The sequence below is a fragment of the Lactuca serriola genome, chromosome 6, assembly GCF_051521515.1.
Source record: "Lactuca serriola cultivar US96UC23 chromosome 6, Lser_US96UC23_V15, whole genome shotgun sequence".
Lineage (NCBI taxonomy): Eukaryota > Viridiplantae > Streptophyta > Magnoliopsida > Asterales > Asteraceae > Lactuca > Lactuca serriola.
The window spans coordinates 35878049-35904173 of record NC_136413.1 but is presented as its reverse complement, the minus strand read 5'-3'; the positions used below and the strand labels follow the sequence as shown (position 1 = coordinate 35904173).

At 37.6% G+C, this 26125-nt stretch overlaps 1 protein-coding gene across 1 annotated transcript; it reads right to left on the bottom strand.

Moving 5' to 3' along the window:
• Window positions 1-9986: 9986 nt before the first annotated feature.
• On the bottom strand, window positions 9987-11713 carry LOC145057839 (phenylacetaldehyde reductase-like). Its single transcript, XM_079005750.1, has 5 exons — window positions 11523-11713; window positions 11259-11428; window positions 10821-11175; window positions 10543-10729; window positions 9987-10326 (listed from the first exon to the last, which is right to left on the bottom strand). Exons 1-5 carry the CDS (start codon window positions 11638-11640, stop codon window positions 10182-10184), a joined length of 975 nt encoding a protein of 324 aa, XP_078861876.1. The 5' UTR covers window positions 11641-11713; the 3' UTR covers window positions 9987-10181.
• Window positions 11714-26125: the final 14412 nt, after the last annotated feature.

The window sequence follows — 26125 nt, the reverse complement described above, 5'->3', positions numbered from 1 at the left end:
GTTTTGTTTTGGGAACAAATTCCGCAACTCTTTCAAATCAAAAGGATTTACTCTGAAATTATTTACAAGCATAAATGAAAATCGGTCTTTTCTAGCCGTGATTTTGGGGATGTCACAGTTGGTATCAGAGCATTAGTTTAAGCGAACTAGGAATTTGTTGGTATTTCTAGACTTAAACTTAGAATGCTAAGTGGAATTGTGAGTTGTGTGTCTGTTGAATTTTAGACACGAGCACTAGTTTATTTTAGGAAAGTTGCCTAAAATGCTTTTATGTGCTAAATGTTATATGTTGCCATATATGATATTATTTGTTTGGATCTACAGTTTGTTGCCAACCGGATCTGATGGTTTTTGTATTTAGGATTCTAAGCGTATGTATACGATATTAGAACTAGCATGTAATCATTTGGAGTAATAAGGTGAAATTATTCGGTGTGTAGATCAAAATGGTGAGAACAAGGAGTGACGTTGGAAACGCGGATGAAAACAAGAATCAACCGCCAATTATTGAGCAAATACCTGTTGTAGCAGCAGCACCAGAACCAATAACAATGGCTGCGGTGCAAGCCATGATTCGGGCTATGCTAGCCGAACAAAGGGAGGAGATGCGACAAATGTTGCATGATAATAGGGATGAACGTATCATACCTATTGAGGAACCCGAATTGATCCCCGAGCAATCGGAGGAAGGGAACAATAGTCGCATTATGAGTCAAGTTGGGACTCAAGGAGAACGAAGGAACAATCCGGAAAGGAGAAACAACAAGGATGGGCAAATGTACAAGAACTTCTTGGGCGCCAAACCGCCAAGTCTTTCTGGAAGCCCAAAGCCTGTTGTGATAATGGATTGGATCTCCGAAATGGAGATGGTATTTGAAAGTTACGACTGTAGCAACAAACAGAAGACCGTCTTTGCGGTTAGACAACTGAAGACTGGAGTCTTGAGTTGGTGGAAGTTGTTGGCAGATACCATGCCACGAGGAGAAGCCTTGAAAATGTCATGGGAGGAGTTGTTGGAGCAACTAAGGGTGCAGTATTGTTCAGAAATAGATCTGATTGATCTGAACAATGAGTTCCAAAACTTGAAGAAGGGGAAGATGAGCATAGACGACTATGCTACTGCATTTACTGAGAAAATGAAGTTATTTCCGTACCTAGTGCCAACGGAACTCTCCAAGATAGAGAGGTTTGCTAATGGACTGCCTGCCGACTTTGGTCCGACAGTCAAGATGGCAACTACTCTGAAAACGGTTGTTCGTGCAGCTAAGAATGTGGAGGCCCAGCAGAAGGAAAAGGGTCTGGAAAGGACAGATGTTGGTGAAAAGAGGAAGTTCGATGGAACTTCAGGGTCCAACAAGAAAAACAAGTTCTCGAAGTCTGGTTCGAGGGGAAGTGGAGGTGAAGCGAAGTGGTGCGACAAATGAAAGAAGAAGCATCATGGAAGATGTGAGGTGGCGAAAACATGCTACAAGTGTGGAAAGCCAGGGCACTATACCAATGAATGTACCCTCACTAAGAAAGTTTGCTATGGTTGTGGTGAGGAGGGACACATGTCGAGGGACTGCCCGAAGAAAAAGGAGGCAGCTAGACCCAACATTCCACCAAAGCCAAAGGCGAGAGCATTCCAGATGACACTGGAAGCTGCTAAAGATGAAGTTGATGTCGCTTCAGGTACCTTTCTCGTTAACGAATTGCCTGCCCAAATTTTATTTGATTCTGGAGCCAACTACTCCTTTATATCGCATGAATTTGGTAGAAAGCTAGCTTTGCCTGTTGTTAGACTAGATGATGCCTTATTAGTCGAAGTTGCTAGTGGCAAGTTTGTACATGTTAGCCATCGTATGAGAAACATCTTAATTGATCTGAATGAGAATAAGTTCCACGAGGAATTATTACCTATCGAACTAAACGGTTTCGACATCGTTTTGGGAATGGATTGGCTTAGCGCCAATGACGCCGAAATTTTATGCAAGAAGAAAATAGTCAAAGTAAACCCGCCTGGGAAAGATTCGTTTATGGTGTATGGGGACAAACGCAGAGTGAATTCTGGAATCATTTCATTGATGAAAGCCAGAAAATGTTTGACCAAGGGGTGTACATCATATCTAGCATTCGTGATTGATGCTAAGAAGGAAAAGAAGGTGATGCAGAATATTCCAGTTGTGTGTGATTATCCGGAAGTATTTCCCGAAGATCTTCCTGGATTACCGCCTGATCGACAAGTGGAATTCCGTATTGACTTGTTGCCAGGAACAACGCCAATTGCGAAAGCACCTTATCGATTAGCACCGACGGAGATGAAGGAGCTAATGATGCAACTTCAGGAGCTATTGGACAAAGGTTTCATTAGACCTAGTTCATCACCCTGGGGAGCTCCGGTGTTATTTGTAAAGAAGAAAGATGAAAGTATTCGAAAAGCCAAGAGGAGCATGGCAGACACTTGCGAGAAGTGTTAGAAGTCTTGAAGAAGGAGAAGTTGTATGCTAAGTTCTCCAAATGTGATTTTTGGATTCGTGAAGTCCAATTCTTGGGTCACGTGGTCAACCAAGAAGGTATAATGGTTGATCCAGCAAAGATTGAAGCTGTAATGAAGTGGGAACAACCGAAAAGTCCCACGGAGATTCGAAGCTTTTTGGGATTAGCCGGATATTACCGAAGGTTTATCCAAGGCTTTTCTTCGATTGCTACTCCGTTGACGTCTTTGACCCACAAAGGAGCTACTTATGCTTGGAATGATAAGCATAAAGAAGCATTCGAGAAGCTAAAGAAGAAGCTATGCGAGGCACCGATACTTTCTCTACCCGATGGAGTTGAAGACTTCGCTGTTTATAGCGATGCGTCTGGGGTTGGATTGGGTTGTGTTTTGACCCAAAGAGAAAAGGTGATAGCATATGCGTCTCGACAGCTGAAAGAGCATGAAAAGAATTACCCGACTCATGATTTGGAGTTGGCAGCGGTAGTTTTCGCTCTGAAAATATGGAGGCATTACCTCTATGGTACGAAGTGCAAACTTTTCACTGATCATAAGAGTCTCCAATATCTCTTTAATCAGAAGGAATTGAATATGAGGCAACGACGCTGGCTAGAATTACTTAAAGACTATGACTATGAGATACTTTACCACCCCGGTAAAGCTAATGTTGTTGCTGATGCTCTCAGTCGGAAAGTCAATCTTGAAAGGAAAAAGGCCAAGAGCGTTGAGAATTGAAGTTGTCTCGACCATTTTGGAAAGTATAAAGAAAGCTCAAAGCGAAGCTTCTAAGAAGAATGACCAAAAGGAGGAACGTTTGGGCAAAACGTTGGTGTTCGGTGTAAACAGTCACGGACTGAAGGTGTTCCAAGATCGGATTTGGATACCTAAGACAGGAGGAGTCAGAGATCTTCTGATGGAAGAAGCTCACAAAACCATGTACTCGATTCATCCTGGTAGCACTAAAATGTATAGGGACCTGAAACCCTACTACTGGTGGCCAACGATGAAGCTTGATGTTGCAAAGTATGTGGCTGAGTGTGTGACTTGCGCGAGAGTAAAGACACAACATCAGAAACCGTACGGGAGTTTAGAGCCTTTGCCTGTGCCAATGGGTAAGTGGGAAGACATTGCTATGGATTTTGTCACTAAACTGCCCTGAACAAAGAATGGTCACGACATGATTTGGGTGGTCGTTGATCGATTCACTAAGAGTGCGCATTTCATAGCGGCCAAGGAGAAATGGTCTATGGAGAAGCTTGCGAATTCTTACGTGAAGGAAATTGTGAGGCTTCACGGTGTTCCGTTAACGATTGTGTCGGATTGTGATAGCCGTTTCACCTCACGATTTTGGAAAAGTCTACAAGAGGAATTGGGTACCATGTTATGTTTAAGTACAGCTTACCATCCGCAGACTGATGGTCAGAGCGAAAGAACGATACAAACGCTTGAAGATATGCTAAGAGCATGTACTCTGGAATTCCTAGGTAATTGGGATGAACATTTACCATTGGTAGAATTTTCCTACAATAATAGTTTCTACTCGAGCATTAAGATGGTACTTTACCAAGCTTTGTATGGACAGAAGTGCCGTACGCCGTCTTGTTGGCTTGAGGCTGGGGAAAAGCAGTTTATGGGACCGGAGTTGGTTCATCAAACTGCTGAAAAGTTGAAAATAATTAGGGAAAGAATGTTAGCAGCTCAGGATCGTCAAAAGAGCTATGCTGACAAGAAGCGAAGACCGATGACTTTTGAGGTTGGGGATTCGGTTTTGCTTAAAGTCTCGCCGTGGAAGGGACTTATAAGATTTGGTAAAAGGGGAAAGTTGAGTCCAAGGTTTATTGGACCGTTTAAAGTTCTTCAGAGAATTGGGAACCAAGCTTACAAGCTCGAACTACCAGAAGAACTGAATGGAATTCATAACACTTTTCATGTGTCTTATTTGAGGAAGTTCACGGGAGAAGTTCCCGACATGATTCCACTTTCGGAGTTGAGAATCGATGAGAACAAAAGGTTGATTGAGGAACCAGAGGCAATTGTTGACCGAATGACTAAGAAATTGCGACGCAAGATGGTTGGGTTAGTGCTTGTCCGATGGAAACACACGAATGGGCCGAATCTCACCTGGGAGACGGAGAGTGACATGATGGGTCACTATCCGCATTTGTTTGTTGATGTGTGATTCCGGGGACGGAATCATTCTAAGGTGGAGAGAATTGTAACGTCTGTGTTTCCGGGCTTGCCATTTTTAGCAATGTAATAGTCTAGGTTAACCTTTGTAACCCGTTTTGAAATAATAAGAGTGTATTATTTGAGTATTATGTGTTTTGTGCTTAATTGCTTAATTATGTGATTTGATTAATTAAGAATAAAAATAAGCGTCAAAATTTAAGTGTAAAATAAACTTAATATCTTTGGATAATGTTGTAGTAGTTGAAACGAGGTTTCCGAATATATATAGAACGCCCAAATCTGACTTCGTATTAGGAAGTTATGATTTATCGAAGTTTCGACTTTGCGGTATGCAGCCTGAAATACTCGATTTGAGATCGAGCGGGTTTTAGCCGAAGCATTCTAAACGAGGATCGAAGGTCTCGTTGTTGGTATCGAAGTGATAAAAGGTTAGGCGAGAATGGACGTCAAACGAAGAAGTTATGAATTTATAACGAAGTTTTTCTGTCGCGGCCTATTAAAAATAAATAATAAAAATAAAGTCGAAATTGGCCGACGGAGTCTAAACGAAAGTTGTAGAGCGTAGTCTCACCTTCGCGTGGATATAAAGAACGTCAAAAACGGAGTTCGTATGAAGAAGATATGAATTTCCAAAGTTTATTAATTAATTTGTATTTATTTTTAATCTTTAATTCCGGTATTATCCGAGGACGAGTCATCGGACTCATCCGAAGTACGCCCTGCGTACTCGTGTACGCCCCGCGTACTCCGAAGATGTCGACACTCGCAGCTAGTGGCTTCGGATGAAGAACGCAGTGACGATTTCGGACCTGTACGCCCCGCGTACAGGCGTACGCCCCTTGTATGTGCGAGGCTCAGCCTCTATAAAAGGCTTGCGAGGGCAGCCGAGAGTTTTGTTCATTTTCTCTCTTCTCTCTCCCGTTTTGCATCGTTTTGCGTGCCAGAAATACCCCGAAGCCCCGGTATTATTCTCGAGCCCCGAGGCAAGTCTCGAGATCCCGAAGATCCCGAGAAGTGCGGTTCCCGAGCCGAAGCTCTGCCCGCGAGAAGTTTGATTTTTGTAGAGATCTTCCAAATCTGCTGAGGATTACTACTTCTGCAAGTCGTAGTGTTGTCCGATCATCTTCTGATCAAGTGAGTGTATACTACCTTTCATAAACACGATAAGAATACAAGTATGGTTCGAGTGTATTAAGCATATTGTTGTTTATATGTGTGAGTGTGTAGTTACTTTCTTCTAACGCATGATTATGAAGTATTTTATACGAAATACGTGTTATGTGTAGAATTTGTTGTTATGTGTGTGAATGTATGTTCACCCTCTTCCATCTCATAGATCTGAATTGCTTTCTATGAAATACGTGTTACGTGGGTATGCCTCATCTGTTATGTGGAATATATATTAAATGAAAATGATATACAGGTTTCAAACTATGTATGAAAGTATATATTTTATCTACTAATATGTTGGGTAGAACATGGGTAGATAGTTGGTGTGTAATAAACAGATGAGAGGCCTCGATGTTGTTGTTGTTGTTGATCTAGTTATTCAGCGGAGTATGGATAACGACCACAGACTCTTTCTAGACAGTCCAGTGGAACGCTAGCAGGTTCATAACCTGTAGGTGTTGTGAACGATGTGTTCACCGGTGTACTCTATCCCCCTCATGGTTGCCTTTAGGATATCTATTGTTGAGGAAACCCCTTAGCAGTGATGTTCGTCCCGATGAAAATCCTAGATTAGGTCCCTTGAGATAGATGTTATTTTAGGGACGTAAAGTGAGGATAACGGGAATGGGTAATCGGGATAGTGATTGGTTGGTGAAATTAAATATAATTTATTTATTGTGGGTTGAAAACCCTATATGCTCACCAGGCTCCCAAGCCTGACCCACTCAGTTTTATTTGTATTACAGGTAGTGGCGCGAGGGCATAAGATGGTTGAATCATCAAGTTGTTTTGTTTACAAGTCTGTATATGTATATATTTGTTGAATGACTTGTAATGTTATCGTTTATGCTTTATGGTCTGTATCGAAACATGACATCCCGAGTTTTGATTTTATAATGAAAATGCATCTCTTGATGAAATGCTTTGATAAATATTATTTTATCATGTTTTGTTTTGGGAACAAATTCCGCAACTCTTTCAAATCAAAAGGATTTACTCTGAAATTATTTAAAAGCATAAATGAAAATCGGTCTTTTCTGGCCGTGATTTTGGGGATGTCACAAAGTAACTAATGTGGTTGCCAATGTCGCCTGGCTTCACAACCTCTTACTCGAGTTATCTAGTCATGTGTCCCGTTCTACGATTATGGTTTGTGAGAATGTTAATGCAATGTACTTAGTTTCTAACCAAGTTCAACACCAAAGAACCAAACATGTCGAAATAAATTTACATTTTGTTAGGAAATGTGTTTCTTTTGGGCATATGTCGAAATAAATTTACATTTTCTAACCAAGTTCATAGCGTGTTTTTTACAATTCAGCAATATGGATTAGAAAATGCATAATCAAATAAAAAACATACTTGTTTTATATGTAAAGTGTTATAATAAAATCAACTAAATTGCAAATATATTAACCCGACCAAGATATCACATTCTGCATATGGACGTGAACCCCTCTGTCCAACCAAAAACATGATCAGTGTTGCTGCCTAGCGAAGAAAAATGTGGGCACAGTTGTCCAACGGGCATCGGTTAGCCTAGGGTCTAACATTATAAAACTCAATATCAAAATATATTGTTGATCAAGGGCATAAATGTTTTCATTAGAAACAAATTGATTATACTTTAAAACTCAAAAGTAATCAATTACTTATATTGGGCTATTCACATATCCCCTTTACCTATCAGGCTCATGTAATTAATTTTCAATGCTCAACAGTTAGCCGATTTCACTTGTTGGGCTGATAGCGTGGTGGGGGTCAAGTGGGTTAGTGGGCAATAGCTTATCTTAGAGCATCCGATGGATAAGTTTTTTTTCTGGTGGAGATTGTTAGTAAAAAAAAACTTCAAATTAAAAAGTTTGGTTTTTCTCTAAAATGGAAGAGATTTTTCAAAATGCTTATTTTAGGACCTTTGTATAAGTTCTCTAATTACAATTGGTGAGAAACGTATCAAACCTACATAATTATTGAAAAAAAGTTGTAAGATTTTGCTATTTGAAAAAAATTATGTTAGAAAAAACCTATCCAAAGGTCTATTTTTTTCATAAGTTTTCTGGGGTGAAAAAGATATTGATTTTTTTTTTTTCAAAAATCTCATATTGTAGATGCTCTAACATCATTGACCGATGGTTAATGACCAAAATTGAATGGTTTAAATAGAGGTGGGCATTTGGGCTGGTCCAAACCAATTGTTTGGGGTTCAAATCTATATTTTAGCACACCACCGGTCTCTTTAAGTCTCTACCTATTAGTAAATTTATATAAATGGTTCTCTTGATCATAACATAAGGTCGAGGGTTTAACTTGCGTGGTGGATATAAGTCGAATTAGATGTAGGTTTAAGAGTAGATTATAATATTTTTATTTGCCGGTTAAAAAAAAACATTGCGAGTAAATTCCACAAATGGTCCATATGGTTTAGGGTAATTTGTGCATTTGGTTCCTAACTTATTATTTTTTTTTTAACTCGGAAGGTTTTTACCGTTTGTTTTTGTTGCGCACTTGGTCCCTTTCATACCTAAAAAAACTATTTTGCCCTTGATTTTTTAATTTATTTAAATAAACACATCCCCAAACCTACCCCCTCACCTTACCTTACCTACCCCATCATATTTTCCTATTTAAATAATAGTCTTTTTAGGTAAGACATGGACCAAGTGCGTAACAAAAACAAACATTAGGGACCAAGCGCGTAGCAAAAAAATAGTTGGGACTTTCCGAGTTAAAAAAATAAGTTAGAGACCAAATGCGCAAATTATCCCTAATCATAATGACCATTCATGTAATTTACTCTAAAATTCTAATAACAAATTTACAGAAATGTTTTTATTTTATTTTATTTTATTTTATTTAAGAGAACATTAAAAAAGTTGTGTAGAAAGTATAAGATTAATAAACTTGGCAAAACACGCGGCAACCCCACCGGTTAAATACATCTTAGCATGCTTTCAACCTATGTATTCTATCGATTTATTAGTGAAACTATTATTATTTCTACCAAGATTGTCAAGATCGGGATCCTACCTAGGATCGTTTTTGAGTTTGCAAGATCGGGATCGTAAAATCGGGATCGAGATCCTAAGATCCCACAAAATATAATATAATTTTAATTTATAATATTTAATCATGAAAAATATTTCAAACATTTAATTTTTCGTTCAAAAATTATAAAAACTTCAAAATATTAGTCATAAGTCACAATAAAAAATAATAAATGATAGATTGGTAAAGGTTAAAAGACATAAAGTGGTAAAAAAAATTTCATTTGCAAAAAAAAAAAATAAAATAAAAAAAAAAAAAATCAAAGGAAGGTAGGATCGGATCAGATCTCGATCCTACGATCCTACCTACGATCTTACGATCCTACCTGCGATCCTACCCCAAATACGATCCTTTTACGATCCGGATCTTTTTTCATACCTAGAATCGTAGGATCGTACGATCCTACGATCAAGATCGCGATTTTGACAACCATGATTTCTACCTCTATTGTTTTTATTAAAAGACAAAGTAATACTATTTTGCTTTTGGAAACAATAAGCAAAGAATTCGTGTTGAAAAGGCTTTGAGTTGTTTATAAACAACCACAATTAGTGAAATTGAAAGTAAAAAAACAAAACCCACAAAAAAAACCCAACCCGAAACCAAATAAAACGAACAAAAAGATCATGATATCAGACCGAAAAAGGCCGGTCTGAAAAAAGACTTCAGGCGGAGACTGATCCGAAAAAAGGCATGTCCAAACAAAGACCGCTCCCAAAAAATATGTTATTACTATAATAATCGTGACAAGAAAGTTATACATGTATTTGATGATTTTCAACCGATTTAACTTGTATCTACTTTGCTCATTTATAGTTAGCTAGTTTTAGGAATTAGTCATTTAACTAGTAAATGATAAAATATACTGAAATCCATCGTCTCTAAAGTAAGGTCGTAGTTTATACTTCTAATTTACAATCTGTTTTAATACTCTTCCCAAAAAAAATTGTCTAATACCTCTTTTTAAACACATTCAATATCTATTGCCTTGTTCAACATATGCTAAACTTCTAATTAGGTAACATCGATCTAATCGAAATTTATGTTTTTTGAAGTTATTTGATAAAAACATAACTCATGCATCTGCAAACAAGCAAGATATCATCAATTATTATAAATCACAGCTAAAGATAGCTCCATTTAATTGAAAAGGAAATGACAAGAAGATACTGGGCTCATTAGGAATCACATAGCCACACAATCTATTCTAATCAAAAACAAAAAATACATCATATGATCAACCCCAAACATATACCCATATGCAACATCATGAGTGATCTATTTCAAAGAGAAGTGAAGATGGTCACAATTTCAGAAAATTCTTTTCTTTCAAGCTCTCCACAGTTTCCTTGATGCTTTGCTCTAGAGGAATGTACTCAATTCCCAAACTCTTTGCCTTTTCCTTTGAAACTTGGAAAGTCGTAGCCAATGGCTTGTCATCCGCACACCTACACATTTTATTCATAACCAAAAACATAAGCAATAATAAAATACCAAATATTGCACTTTTTTTTTTCACATCGACACCAGTTTCAGTTTCAGTCACAGTCATAGTCACAGTCTTACAGTCACAGTCAAACTCACAGTCACAGTCACAGTCACAGTCACAGTCACAGCAGTATAACTTGTTTTGCTCTATCCCCTCTTAAACAGAAAACGCTTACTTCTGAGGAAGGGGATAAGATGGGTAAAGCTTTCGTAGTATCTCAACTAACTCAGAAGAGTGAACAACACTCTCCACCAAACAATATCTTCCATTAGCCGAAGGGATCTCGAAAGCTTGTATGTGTGCATTTGCAACATCCTTAACATTAACCCACCCAAGACTAGAATTTGCATATGTTTCTGCCCCTGAAAATTTTATCCAAATTATCGGTTTATATAAAACAGATATCATTATTAAAAGCAACTTCAATTTAAATACATAAAAAAGACATGATACCATTTATTAGATTTGCAATTGATTCAGCACTAGTGTTAAGAGTTGACTGCAATAGAGGACCAATCACCATTGCTGGATTTATAGTCACCATGTCCATGCCATTTTCTTCTGCAAATTTCCAAGCAGCCTCTTCAGCCAAAGTTTTTGACAACACATACCACAATTTCATTTCCTTGCAAAACTTTGGATCAGAAAACCATGTCTCATCAATTACAACTTCAGGAGTTTTAGGCCTTGCATTAAAAGCAACTGCAGCTAAGGAAGATGTAACCACCACCCTTTTAACTGATGAAGCTTTTGAACATGAACCAAGAACATTAAGAGTTCCCTTCAATGCAGGTTCAATCAGTTCTTTCTGAAACATAGAGGGAAGTATTTGGGTATCAGGTAAAGCTTTTAAAGATTTCATTTAGGTTAAGCTCATGTAACAAAAACAACCTCCGGATCAGCGACTGAAGTGAAAAAAGGAGAAGCTGTATGAAAGACTCCATCACAACCATCAATGGCAGCATCAAAGGCACCTTCTTCAAGTAGGTCTGCTTTGAACAAGTGAAGTCTTTCCTTAGCTCCATCAAGCTTGAGCAAATGGTCTGTTTTTGCTGGATTGTCTGAAGGTATCAAGAAAACCAAACGTTACAATCAAGTATCAGTTAACATAGAGAATTACTGAGTAATAAGACGAAAAGAGAGATGGAAACTGACTGGGATAACGAACGGAGGCTTTGACAGCGTATCCTCGTTGGAGCAAAAGCTTGACGAGGTTCGAAGCTATGTATCCTGAAGCTCCTGTAACACAGACTGTCTTTCCGGCACCGCTCATTTTCTCCGATACCACCACCACTACTACTGTTTTGAAGCTTTTTACCACGTGATTGTCGTGTTTTAATTTAGTTGTATCGAGTGAGAATTAGAGCCAACCTGGTCATTTTTTTTTGTGGCCGACACTTGTCTGTCCCTACAGGTGTTCCGATCTCATTCGTGTACCGTTGATCAAGGCGGCTTATCTTTAAGGTTTGAACCTTGGCAACAGTATATATGACACGTACCCCAGCTTTGTACAATGCAATATCTACGCATATCATATTATCATTCATAATTTCATATCCATACGATGGGTGTAGTAAATTTTCAGTGTACTTTTTTCTTCGGTATAAAAGAGATTGTGTAAATCAACAAATATTATAATTACATTGAGCAAAACGAGAAAACTAATCACCCAAAAAGTAGAGAAAATTTGTAAAAATGATTATTATAAAGAATTAGTGATTTTGGTTCAAAAAAATTTGATGTTTCATTAGTGGTTTAATTTTAGATAACTTGTATGTTTTTTGTCCTTATATTTTTTTAAGGTTTTAGTCTATACCCTACCTCAAATAAGGAATATACTCTTAAATAATTATCTTTTAGTTTCTTTTAACTATTTTATTATTATTCTAATTAAAAAATAAATAAATAAACAAAAATCTCACCCACCCCTTTTAACCATTCCTTCTAAGTTATCTTTTGTACAAAGAACCACGGTGCATTCCAAGAGCCAAGAATTGTCCGACAATCACGAATCGCCCCCCTAAAGATCGACCGTCATTGTTGGACCACCGTCATTGTTAGACCACCATCACCACCGAACCCTAATGAGATATGCCACCTTCTAGGTTCTGCCCTTCGTCTTCTCTAACGATTATACCAGTAGAAGAGTGAAACAAAGAGACATAGAAAAACCATAGGCTTGCCCTTCATTGATGGAGATATCTGCTTGTTGGAGTCCAGATGTAGGGTGTACCCTTCTCGGTCTAAATCGAATATTGTCGGAGTTCAGATGTAGGTAGTGGTGGCGACATTGGCTGGTGGTGATGACGACTGAAAACCTAATCGCTAAAAGGTAGAGGACAACACTGGTGATGGTGGCTTGGGTAAGTGTGTCACACCCCGAAAACCAAAGGCGGAAACATTTCCGGGGTTGACTCCACATTGAGTATCAAATCCAATGCACATAGTAAAGCAGTAATCACAAAACATTACATAATATTGTTTACATCAGTTTGAATGAAAAGTTATACAAGTGTTTTATACATATATGATATGAACAATAGTAAAGACGAGTCTTCGGGACGCTCCGTCTTCTCCAAAGGGTGGTGGTGTACCTGTCTAACGCTGACCTGAGAATACAAGCGGTTTGAAAATCAGCATAAAGCTGGTGAGTTCATAAGCGGTTTAGTTTTGAAAAGATCGAGTTTCCTTTGTTACAATTTCAAAAAACGGTTGGTTATGTCATTCCAGGAAAATCTCATATTTTCCTTATAGTTTTAGTTATTCGTTTGTTACTTTATCCGTTTATGAGTTGATGTGCTACCCAGGAAAATCCCATATTTTCCTATGTGTTGAGTTGCCTATTTGTATCTAAGTTCGTTATTGGTTGTTATGTTATCCCAGGAAAATCCCATATTTTCCTATGTGTTGAGTTGCCTATTTGTATCTAAGTTCGTTACTGGTTGGTTCTTAGGATTGATTTCGAAGTACTAGTAATTACCATGTGTATAGTATTAGTTAAGTATTCTAAACCCTTAGATATTCTACATTCGAATGACTATTATCTACTAACTTAGTTGTATTTTCGAATATTTGGAATCACACAGAAGCGTACATTACAGTATTTTTGAAGTTCTGTTGAGTTCCAAAAGCGTACATTAGTTGTATAATCGAAGCTCTATCGACATTTTGAGGCGGATATATTCGAAACTCAGAAGAGGTCCAGAGGCGTATTTTCGTATTTAATTTGAAACTCTAGTGACACTCAAGGGGTACACTAGCTGTATATTCGAAGTCTTGGTGTCATCCAAAGGCGTTATTTCGCATTCGTATTCCTATTTCTATTCGTATTCGTACTAGGCTATTTGTTAGATTCGTATTCGTATTCATTCTATCCTATTAGTTATATTCGTATTCGTTCTATCCTATTAGTTATATTCGTATTCGCATTCGTATTCGTACTAACCTAATAGTTATATTCGTATTCGTTCTATCCTATTAGTTATATTCGTATTCGCATTCGTATTCGTACTAACCTAATAGTTATATTCGTATTCGTTCTATCCTATTAGTTATATTCGTATTCACATTCGTATTCGTACTAACCTAATAATTATATTCGTATTCGTTCTATCCTATTAGTTATATTCGTATTCGCATTCGTTTAGTATTAATCTTAGTTATGATTAGTATGATTTCTTATTCAAAGAGAATATAATTATAACACTTTTAAAAGAAGTCTATGTTTAGTCTAACTATTTAACCTGCAATTCGAACCATTAGTTATCACAATTTTCATTATTAAAATCATAGATGAAATAAAACATTTGAAATGAAAATACGTTTAAGTACAAGATTTCTTGTACTTTTGCTTGTATTCCCCCCTGAAAACGTTGAAAACCATTTAAAAAGGGTAGGGGTATGAACTCACCGGTTGAGAAACGCGTCGGTTTGGATCCTAAACGTCAGTTCGGGGTTCGCGAATGCACAAGATTCCTATGGATTATCAAATGATACACATTTGTATCTAATTAGGACTTGATGAATTTATTTATTAGGTATATACACTTCTAGTTGCAGAAACACCCCATTACAAGTGTTTGGAAGGATCCGGGTGACATTTGGGGACACATATAGCTAGGATATTGAGTTTACTCTTCAAGAGTGAACTCATACTAGAGTTTTCGGCCCTAATGACATATTCCCCATGAGTTTACGGCCGTAAACTCATGGTGGGGTACTTTTGGTTGCTAAATGGCTTCAAAACACTTGGGGAATAATGCTAGACTTGGATTTTAAGCTTTGGATTGAATTATAACACACTTAGGGACCATTTATTGGAGTTTACGGCCATAAAATCCCCCTCACACAAGATCCTTGATGTTTTGGTCCTAATTCAATCACATGTGATTCTAATGATTTTTCCTAAGCCTTGTATCAATTTTTGGGGGACTTTTGGCATGACTTTAGGAGTTTACGGCCCATGAACACCCTCATGGCCGTGAACTCTTATGAAAGGGTGATTTTATATGTTTTAAGGTCCAATACTTGTTTGTAAACACTTCTAGAATTTATCTCAAGGCTTTAGGTGTGTTAAAGTGGCATTTTAACACATTTAGAGAAGTTTACTCTCCAAGAACAATGAGTTTACGGCCCAAGCATGTTCTTGGGCAGTAAAATCAAGTTTACTCCTCTAAATTGATGTTCAAGGTGTTCCAAGGCCAAATCCATAATTCTAAAATTCATATCTAAGCTTCAATGGTATTTTGGAAAGGTTTAAGGGCATAAAAACCCCATTTATATGAGTTTACGGCCCAAGCATGTTCTTGGGCAGTAAACTCATGTTTACTCTTCAAAATCCATGTTAAAGGCATTCTAAGTCCAGTCCATTAAGCCGTTAAGCCATATCTAAGCTCCAAAGGTCGATTGGAAGGGTTTTTGGGCTCCAAAACCCATTATATATGAGTTCATGGCCTAGGGCTGTTCCAGGGCCGTAAACTCATGAATGTGGTCCTATTCCATGATTTGAACTCGAATTTGAAGGCTAGAGGGGTTGCATAACAAGTTAGGGAAGGTACCTTGGTGATTAGAAGCCATAAATTTGAGATTTGGACCCTTAAACTTGGATTTAGGAGAGAGGTTAGAGAGAGAGTAGAGAGAGGAAGCAAAAGCTTCAAATGAATGTTTAAACACGTTTAAATAGATCCAAAAACTTGGACACGATGGAATTCTACCCGATACCGGCATTAAACGGGGCTTTTGGTCGCACCCGATTAAGTTGCCGTTACCCGACGGGATAGAATTTAGAAATTTCAAGTTAATGATTTTGGGCCATTTTTATGAGTTTTAAATGGATTTGAACACTTACGAGATTAAAATAAACTTATAGTTTATATATCTTAGCCCAAAAACTTAGAAATTTCAAGTTAATGATTTTGGGCCATTTTTATGAGTTTTAAATGGATTTGAACACTTACGAGATTAAAATAAATTTATAGTTTATATATCTTAGCCCAAAAACGAAAACGGAACGAATCGATAAAGGCGGATTTTTACGCGTGGAACGGATTTCGGCGATGGACAACTTCGGGTTGTTACATTATCTCCCCGTTAGAGGGAATTTCGTCCCGAAATTCAAAGGTTACGATACAGCTCATGAAATGAAAAGAGATGCGGGTAGATCAGCTGCTCCGGGTTTTTACGCTCCCAAGTGGCATCGGGTCTCCGCTTGACGATCCAGCGAACCCTTAATATCGGGACGCGTCTTGGTTTCGTTGGGTAGATACTTCTTAAGGACCGAGATGTGAAGTATTAGAGGGGTGTTACTAAGTTCCGAGAGCAATTGAAGTTTGAAGGTTACGGAATCGATTTCACAAGGGTCGCGAAGGGTCTAATGTACCATGAGGGAAGTATTTCGCTTTTCTAAAGCATTCCATGCCGAGTTTGCATCAAAGTTTTCAATGAAAAGTTTATCATTAGATCGAATGGAAAGGGATAATTATCCGGATTGAGGATACGATCTATAGGTATGACGTTAACATTCTCTTTCTCACTGGTTGGTCATCTCGACGGTGCACGTTACGATTACTAACGAAGGATTTAGTTTATAAAGATATTTTGAATGAATGGTTAGCAAATTCTTTCAGCATTAGAATCAAAAAGGATCACAGGTACAAGATTTATCGAGAAGAAGTATACCTGTGGCAACAGTGGGATCGGCGGCTATCCTTTCTTGCCCCATAGTTAGGACTCTCCTGGTGTTGCCAGACGTTACTGTCTTTGAACAATTTCGCTTATAGTGCCCGACCTCTCCACAGCTGTAGCAGGTTTGACCGATACCAGCTCCGGAAGCTTGACTAGTTGACGGGGTTGGGGTTTTGTAGGTTCGTGCGAGGTGACCTTCCTGGCCACAACTTCTACAGAACTTTGCACGACAGGGGCCAGGGATGCGATGATGGTAGCTACATCGGTTACACCACGGGAGGATACCAGCATATCCGGTGACAGGTGCTTGGGATGAGGAACCTACAACTGATACAGCAACAGGGGTAGTGGCAGCGTGGACTGCCACTATCTGTTGTTTCTTCGAGGGTTCTGGGGAAGACTGACTCTTCTTCTTCTTCTTCTTACAAAACTTCCTTTTCTCGCCACTCTTTTCTGTTGGCTCGGGAGTGGTGTCTCCTTCCTCTTGGTCATCATTGTGATCGATCAGGGTTTGTGCTAGACATGCAGGGGGTGTTTTTGATGGGACAGTAAAGGTTTATGGTGGTTTGTGAGACTGTAACATATGGTGATGGAGGCTGTGGAATTGATGAAGGTGGTTATTTTTGATGGGTTTCAAAGGTTATAAAATTCATGTACAATGCGGAAAATAACACTAAACAATTAAGGGTACATGCAACCAATAAGGATCTATGTTATCACATTAAAAGCAACATACTATAAACTACAAACCCTCGAAGAACCCTACTAAAATCAAAATTCATAGGTTTAGGGTTACATACCTTTTGAATTTTATTATAAACAATTCCTTTGATTCCTTCATTTGTAGATCTTTAGAAAGCTAGCACCAAAAGGATGATACCACTCACACCAAAAGCTAGAAACTAGAACACAAGAGATGAGATAGGATAGGGTTGGAAAATTTCGGTTAGGGTGTCTCTTAGTATAGTGGCCAAAAACTACAAGCTAATGACCCTTTTTTATAGCTGTTAAGAAACCCTAGAAACCCTAGATTTGAACATAGAAATAATTTTATTTCAAATCCTGACAATTATCTACTTTCCTTTTATTAATTAGAGCATTCTAGATTTCCCTTTAAGGCATCCAAAACCGTCGAAGCTATGGAGGTTTCTACAATCTCTCTTTTGTTCTACAAATATCATTATAATCAGTTTCTAGTTATGAGGGCAACCCAAAAAGGACTTTTTTTCTAAGCACAAGTTTGTACCAATTTAGTTATAATCTTAAACACTTTAATCCAACAGTCTCCCACTTAGATAAGTCTGTAACTACAATTGAAAGTATAACTTTGAACCAAACAACAAAGAGTTCTTTCTAAATCCACTGCTGAACTCTGAATCATATCAGATGTTGACCCTAAGATAAGTGATCAACTACTCCTTCGTTCTTCAAGATATCATATGTGTAGGGCTTCAAAGCACTCCATGGATGATGGCAATGGGCCCCTTTGATGAATTGTAGGTTAAAAGCCCAAGACTTGTCTTTTCCCTATAAATAGTCATGTATTATTCACAATTAGGGTTAAAAGTGAGGCAAAATGTAGCCGCCACGTTGTGAGTTTTCTGTAGAGTTAGATTCTTATTTCTTAAGTGTAATTTATTCCTCATAATTCAATAAATCGAGTGATCATTCGACCTAATCTTCATATTTGTGTTTGTTCTTATTTTCCGCATCTTGTTCATCAAATCTCAATTAGGGTTTTAATCCTAACAAGTGGTATCAGAGCGGGACTTTGAAGATCTATTGATATTTAAAGTATCGGTTCTTGATTTGATGATTTTCTGCACAACTTATTGAATATTATTGGTGATTTGGCGTATTGGAATCAAAATTTTGTTCAAGCAACTGTTCATGAAGATTTATGATATTTTCTACTATTCATCTGGTATTATTTATTTATGATATTTTCTACTATTCATCTGGTATTATTTATTTATGATATTTTCTACTATTCATCTGGTATTATTTCAATCCAATTCGTTTTTCTGTTCGTATTTTTTGATTGGATCTGAATTCAAATGCATTGCCGTTGGATTTGTTTCATTGGTATTGGGCCATTTATTCGAGAATAATCCATCTTTTATGAACCAACATGTTTCAAGCGTTCCATTTGCGTCACTTCTTCTGGGTATGGTTCTTCCAAGTTCGTCAAAATTAACAATCGACGATTTACAGATACCATTGTTTGTCAACGCTTGAATATCGATCGTTTTTTGATGTTATTACAAGTCGACCAATCTGTAAATATCGTATCTTGAATTCTTTTTTCATCCATTCATGAGTCGTAATCTGTAAACGATACTATTGTCAAAATCAATTTTTGATTTTAGGTTCAAACATGTCAATCCGTTCTTTTATTAAATATCGATTTCGTCTTGTGATTGTACTGATCTGAGAAATTTGTTTTTGGTGTTTGTCAATATTCGATTTTGATGGTCAAAGAAAGAAAAGTCAAAATTGGATTATGTAAAAGAAGGCTGTTGTTGCGATGGACTGGCAATTTTGTTTGTTAATCACACTTTTGGAACGAGCCTTCACTGTTAATAGGTTCAATCAATATCTTAAATTCGTATTTGAAGAATCACAGTTTGAATCAACTATTCCTCAATCGGAATTATGAAGACAATTGAACAGTGGCTATAGGAGCATAGTGTCTCGCATCAAATTGTTTCTTTTGGGTTTCGCAGTTGTTGATTCGCAATCAAAATTGGAAATCAATCGGAATGATTTAAGCGTATAATTCGCCTTTACTGGTCAATTCAAAAGTCAAAATTGGAAGTGTGGTTCGTATTGGATGGATTCACAGTCGTGATTGGAACTCAGATGAAATTGGTGTGGATCTGTTCGCAATTTCCAGTCAAACGAAAAGTCAAAATTTGAGATACTGCGAACATCTCACCTGTGAACGATTGGAGTTTGTTTGTCTGTGTTTGCATTCCTTTTCACGAACAATTGGAGCCAATTGATTCGGAGTTTGGAATATTTGGGTTAACTTGTTAAAACTTGGAACGAAAGGTCTTAAAGAGAACGTAGGGTGAGAACAATAAGCGAACCTGAGAATGGAGATTTTCCTTGTGGTATAATCGACGGACTTGGAACGAACCTCGATCTAACTTGGGTTCGCATGATTATGCTTGGAACGAAAGAGAGAAGGACCGAAAGTGAACATGTGCTCGGACCGAACATGGTTTCGGTTCAATGAACCTGGACCGAACTTGGTTTCGGTTGCTTGTACTCGGAGCGAACCTATTGCAGTCGATGTTTATATGTGCCAATTTCAAGGTTTCGCGTCTGGTTTGAGTCATCGTTGAAAGATCAACTGGAGTATGATGTTGTGCTCTTTCATCTACGTCTAAATGGGGAAGAAGATAGTAAAGTTTAATTTTTTTGGTCCCTGCAACTTCAGCGCATTGGCACTTTTGGTCCCTGTTGTTTTCACAGATTGGTATTTTTGGATCATTTCTAGTTTTTGCTTCAAATAAAGGGGTATATTGATGCTGAATTACCATTCCAGCCCCTGTCTTTCAGCAAGTGACAGTTTCGGCCCAATATTCAGAAAAGTTTACTACATTGAGGGCCGGTGAACAGTTTTGGATTTTTCAACGCTCATATTTTTTCGTGAACAGCAAAATAATGATTCCATCAAGTCTTGGTGGTTCAGAAAGTTGTTTTTTGTGATAACGAAAAATTTTCACGACTTTTTCAGATTTTATACTTTATTGTGTATATCATTTTGTCACGGGGGAGCTTAGTAAATTTTCATTCATTCAAGATCATTCTCATGACCATTTGTAGGCTTTATAATCATGTTTTTGATTATTAATCGGGGGAGAATTTGGTATGGTCATTCGAAATTGAATTTGTAACTTTTCAAATTTGAAGATTTTTTATAAAGCTTGTGGTAGAATTATGAAGGTAGCTTTTACAGCGGAAGTTCTTCATCGAGCTCTGCTAAAGCTTTTATAGAGAAGTATCATTTACAGCGGAAGTTCTTTATCGAGCTCTGCTAAGGACTTGTTATATCTCCGACTTCTTGTATTTTCTCGATCAAGTGGCGTTACGAATCTTAAAGTTTGGGTTGTTACATGATATTTTTTGATGGCTTATATCATTAGCTTATTTGAAGATCATTGTGACTTGGAGGGGGACCTCTTCAAAGATAAGAAGTGATTCAGTTTCTTTGTTCTGAAATGGGTTTTTATGGCAGGTTTGGTTTTCATGAAGATTCTTTGGGATTACATTCAAAAATGAAGTTTAAAGACATTACTTCAGTGCTTGATTTATATATCCTAGAGCCTGTGTTTGAAGACTATTGAGGAATCAAGATTCATGGATTGCTTCATATATTCCTCGTTGCAGATCTTTTTATTCGCTAGATGCTTGTTTTGGATGTTAAAGCATTGTCATCCATTCCATACTTTGAGGGGGAGATTGTAGGGTTTCAAAGCACTCCATGGATGATGGCAATGGGCCCCTTTGATGAATTGTAGGTTAAAAGCCCAAGACTTGTCTTTTCCCTATAAATAGTCATGTATTATTCACAATTAGGGTTAAGAGTGAGGCAAAATGTAGCCGCCATGTTGTGAGGTTTCTGTAGAGTTAGATTCTTATTTCTTAAGTGTAATTTATTCCTCATAATTCAATAAATCGAGTGATCATTCGACCTAATCTTCATATTTGTGTTTGTTCTTATTTTCTGCATCTTGTTCATCAAATATCAATTAGGGTTTTAATCCTAACAATATGGACACGAGACATGGATTCTAATCAATATTATTATCCAAGATTCTATTTCCCAATTTTCCGATTTATGATGATGTCATCAGACTACCAAGTGAACACATCAATCTAGTCCCGACTAGGCCCAACACTATAATATCAACATCAAATCATCGAGGGGCCTAAAGATATTGCTTTTTCTACTAGGGGAAAAGGAACAAATTACTTTAACAATATAGTCATACACTTTACTTACCAAATCATGGATGTAATTACTCTTTATAATATTCAGTTACGAGACGTGTTTGGGTAAACCAATGCACAAATGATTCGCAAAATATGAAGTATATATATCCGCTTTAAGAATAGTAGATATTATTGTTTTAGAATTACTCATGATAAAATCCATGAAATAATCTCTAAGTGTGGGTTTATCCAATAATTAAAATCCCCATTTTCCAAGTACTCATGAATATTTTAGAAATCCCCATGCAATGTCTAATCTCCATAGATAATCTACAAATAATTCATGATAGTCTTGATTTACTAGTTACTTCCAAAAGTATGAACGACTGTGGAATTTTGAATAATATCAAAATTATTCAGGAAGTAAAACATGTAAAATGAAAACAATAATAAATAATTAAATAAGGTAGTACAATTTATCATAAATAAATCTCCATTATTTAATCTCCAAAGGCAATTACAATTTACTTTGTTTAAAAGTTTCAAAGTTTCAACCTATCAACTAATTGCTAAAACAAATGTATTCTCTCAAACCAATGCTCATAACTTGTTGCATGTGCTTAACCTTGCTTAGAGCCTTTGTGAAAGGATCTGCATGATTATCTTATGATGCCATCCGTTTCACCAAGAGATAACCATCTTCAACTCTATGCTTGATGTAATAATATTTCCTGTCAATGTGCTTGGACCTTCCATGATCTTTCAGTTATTTGGTTAAAGAAATCACACCTTCATTATTACAAAATAGTTTCATTGGTTCCTCAATAGCCAGGATGAATTCAAGATCCCCAATGAAATTCCTCAACCAAGTTGATTCCTTTGATGCTTCACTCGCTGCTATGTGCTATGATTCACAGGTAGAATCTGCCACTGTTTTTTGCTTGGAACTCTTCATTGTCACTACTCCACCATTCTATAGGAACATTCAGCCAGATTGTGAAAAAAATTATCTCTTTCGGTTTAAAAGTTGGCGTCAGTATAACCTGTTACTCTTAAACTATCATTACTACCAAGAACTAAGAACAGTTCTTTTGTTCTTCGCAAACACTTTAGAATATTCTTAACTGTTGTCCAATAGGTTCTACCTGGACTATCCTAAATATGACTAAGCATTCTCAAAGCATAAGACACATCAGGATGAGTATATGACATATCATACATGATCGACCCTATAGCAGATTCATATTGGACTCGACTCGTGTCCTCTATCTCTTCAGCAGTACTGGAACATTGAGTCTTACTCAATTTAGCAGTATGATGAATGAGTAAATCCCCTTTCTTGGAAGTTTCCATACTGAAACGCTTCAATATTTTATCCAATTTAGTTAAGTCTAATAAGACGTCTCTTTCTATCCCTGTAAATCCTTATCCTAGGAATGTATGTCGCTTCCCCTAGATCCTTCATAGAGAAACATTTTCCAAGCTAAGATATTACTTCTTGCAAGGTTGGAACATTGTTTCCTATAAGTAGTATGTCATCCACATAAAATACTAGGAACGTCACTACACTCCAACTAGCTTTGACATATACGCAAGATTCATCTTCACTCACTCCTAGAGAATCCAAACTCTTTGACTTTCTCGTGGAAACAAATATTCTAGCTAGGAGGTGCTTGTTTCAATCCATAGATGGATTTCACAAGCTTACACACTCTATCAGGAAATTTGGCGTGGACAAAACCTTCTGGGTAACTCATGTAGACGTCCTCAATTAACTTTCCATTTAGGAAAGCGATTTTAACATCCATTTTACATATATCATAATCATGAAAGGATACAATGGCAACCATTATTCTAATAGAATTCATCTTAGCTACAGCCGAGAAGGTCTCATCATAGTTAATTCCTTATGTTTGAGTAAAGCCATTTGTAACTAGCCTAGCTTTGAAAGTGTGTACTTTCTCATCTATTTTGGTTTTCTTCTTGACGATCTATTTTAATCCTACTATCTTTCGAACACGTACATGATCAACTAAATTCCATACTTGATTATCATACATGGACTGAATCTTACTATCCATTGTCTCCTTCCATTTGGCAGCCTTAGGGCCTGTCATTATTTCCTTGTAGTTAGCAGGTTAATCAAAATACACCAATGTGTTATCACTGATGAACATGTCTCCACCTATAGTTATATGAAAGCCATAAAACTCGGGTGGCATGCTAACCCTACTAGATCGACGACGAGATAATGAATTGTGAATGGGCTGAACTGGAATCTCATCCTGAGGTTGAGTGCTAGTGTTATCTAAGGTTCTATCATTGGATGACTCTGGAATTTCTTTTAGGTCATTAACACTTTGAAGGTTTGTATCGATCATATACACTTCAAGTATAAAGACTAAAAAGAAACTTAAACAATGAAAAATAAAGAACAAAATCTAAAAGACACAAAGAGTTCTCCAAATTATTTCTTTCACCAAGAAAGAGGTTTTGTCTTCACCAAGAAGACGGGTTTGTCACAAAGACGATTGACACAAAGCCACGATCACAACATTAGGGTTTTCCCTAATGTTGTATATATACTAATCTATACATGTATATCCCATGATTCAAGGGATTGTGTCTAATCTATACTAAGAATTGATCTTAATTATCACAAGATACTAGATCTATGATCTATTCTATACTTATCCATACCATTACCTAATATATGTAACACACAAAATCAGGTACACCTTTGAAACCCTTGAAAATGAATCAAGGCCTATCTATTCTCTTATTTTTAGTACAAGGGCTTTTTACTAGTCAAGTGGTAAGGTAGGGCGCTATTCGATGAATAAAACATATTTTAGGAAAGTGGTTCAAGTAGCTCAGCTGGTTAGAGCAAAGGACTGAAAATCCTTGTGTCAGTGGTTCGAATCCACTTCTAAGCGGGCCAAGGGTCCAAAGGCTGGGAGCGAGCCGGATTTTGAAATTCAAGTGCAAGAGTCAGATGCTAGGGAAAAAGCCGACTGATTTCTTAAAATAAGGGGCATCAACTTTCGTTTTTTCTTAGTAAACTTGGCCTCAGAGACCGTTTTTCAACTGTCTGAAAGATCTCCGTTTTGATCCTCTGTCTCAGTTGACTAGCTTTTATGAGAGATCTAAAATCTCCGAAATCTCCCCTCTGTCTCAAAGGACTAGCTTTTTTGGGAGATCTAAAAAAATATCCAAAACCTCCTCGGTAGAGGCCTGATTCTAATTGGAAAAAAAGTCCCTCTACTACGTTGGGCGTACCTAAGGGTACGCTTAGCGTACTATGGGAGAAGGATCGTGATGGAGCCTTACGTATGCAGGGCATACGAAAGGGTACGACGGGCGTACGCAACAGAAGGACAAAACCCTAAATCTTGGACTTGACCCCCTATTTAAACACTTTATAGCCTCTTGGACCAAACCCTATCAACCTCTTTAGCCTCATTTCTTCCACCTACAACGGAGATATTGTGTGAGAGGGGTTTAAGCTTAAGGAGTGGGTTTTTGTGGCCATTTTAGAGTTCATTCAAGAAGAGGGAATTGCTAAGCAAGATTGGTGTGGTTTGGTGCTTCAAGAATCTGCATCTAAGTCACTTTGCAAAGCTTTTGGAGGTATAAAGCTATGACCTTTCCATCCTATTCATTTGATTTAGCTAGCGTTTTCTAGTTTTGTCCCTTTGGTTGATTTTGGACCTCCACTTGTGAGTTAAGCAACTCCAGAGGATGGAAATAACAGATCCGAGGTCCCTTGGTCCTTTTGCAACATAAAAATGGAGTCTTGGTGGGTGTTTTGTCCTCATGCATGGGTTAAGAACCTTAGAAAGGTCTTAATGGGGGTGTTGGGAACATATGAGGCATGCAAAGGCATAAAGTTGCCAACTTTATGCCCTAGGTCGTCTTAATAAATGTAGATTTGACTTTTGGACATAAAAGAATCGAGTATTAAGCACTAAATGGAAAAAGTGCTTAATCTGCTAGTACGCTGGGCGTAACCCAGTGTACGTTGTGCATAAGTCCAAGAGCCCCAGTACACTGCGCGTACGCTAAGTGTACGCATCAGATGGGCGTGGATCTATTTTGGGCCTTTGATCTGTTGGGCTTCATTTGGTTATTGGGCTTGGTTTCATTCTAAGAATAGTGGGCCATTTTATCTGTATTGGGCCATTGGTGTTATGGTAGGGTCTTATTGGGCCAAGATTCCCATTAATGATTTTTGGTCATGGACTTTGGGCCCATTAACAAGGAAAGGATATTTAGGACTTCATGGAAGGACTTGGGGTTTGGGTTCCCTTTGATTATGTGATGTCCTAACATGGGCTAATATTATTATTCAACACGGGAGGTTACGGACAGTTAGGAGAGTAGTTTCAGATTCTTTGGACAGAGGTGAGTCTTCTTACCATACCCATGGGTCTATGGCACCAAGGCCGGCCCATTATGTGATTATGGTATATGTGTTAGTCATTTATGTATTTTGATATGCTATGTGATTGTGTGTTATTGCATGGAAGAGCCCGAGGGAGCCCGTTGTAATTGGATGTAAGACCATGTGTGGTAGCCCATGGCATTCCTAGGTAAAGACCATGTGGGGTAGCCCATGGCACGTTGGATAT

What these genes read in the sequence shown, in the direction of transcription:
- LOC145057839 (XM_079005750.1), bottom strand. Translation starts at nt 11,640, where the DNA reads ATGAGCGGTGCCGGAAAGACAGTCTGTGTTACAGGAGCTTCAGGATAC. An exon ending in CTTCAGTCGCTGATCCGGAG is followed by an intron (nt 11,176 to 11,258) that starts GTTGTTTTTGTT and finishes TCTATGTTTCAG; the next exon opens with AAAGAACTGATTGAACCTGC. An exon ending in AATTGCAAATCTAATAAATG is followed by an intron (nt 10,730 to 10,820) that starts GTATCATGTCTT and finishes TAAAATTTTCAG; the next exon opens with GGGCAGAAACATATGCAAAT.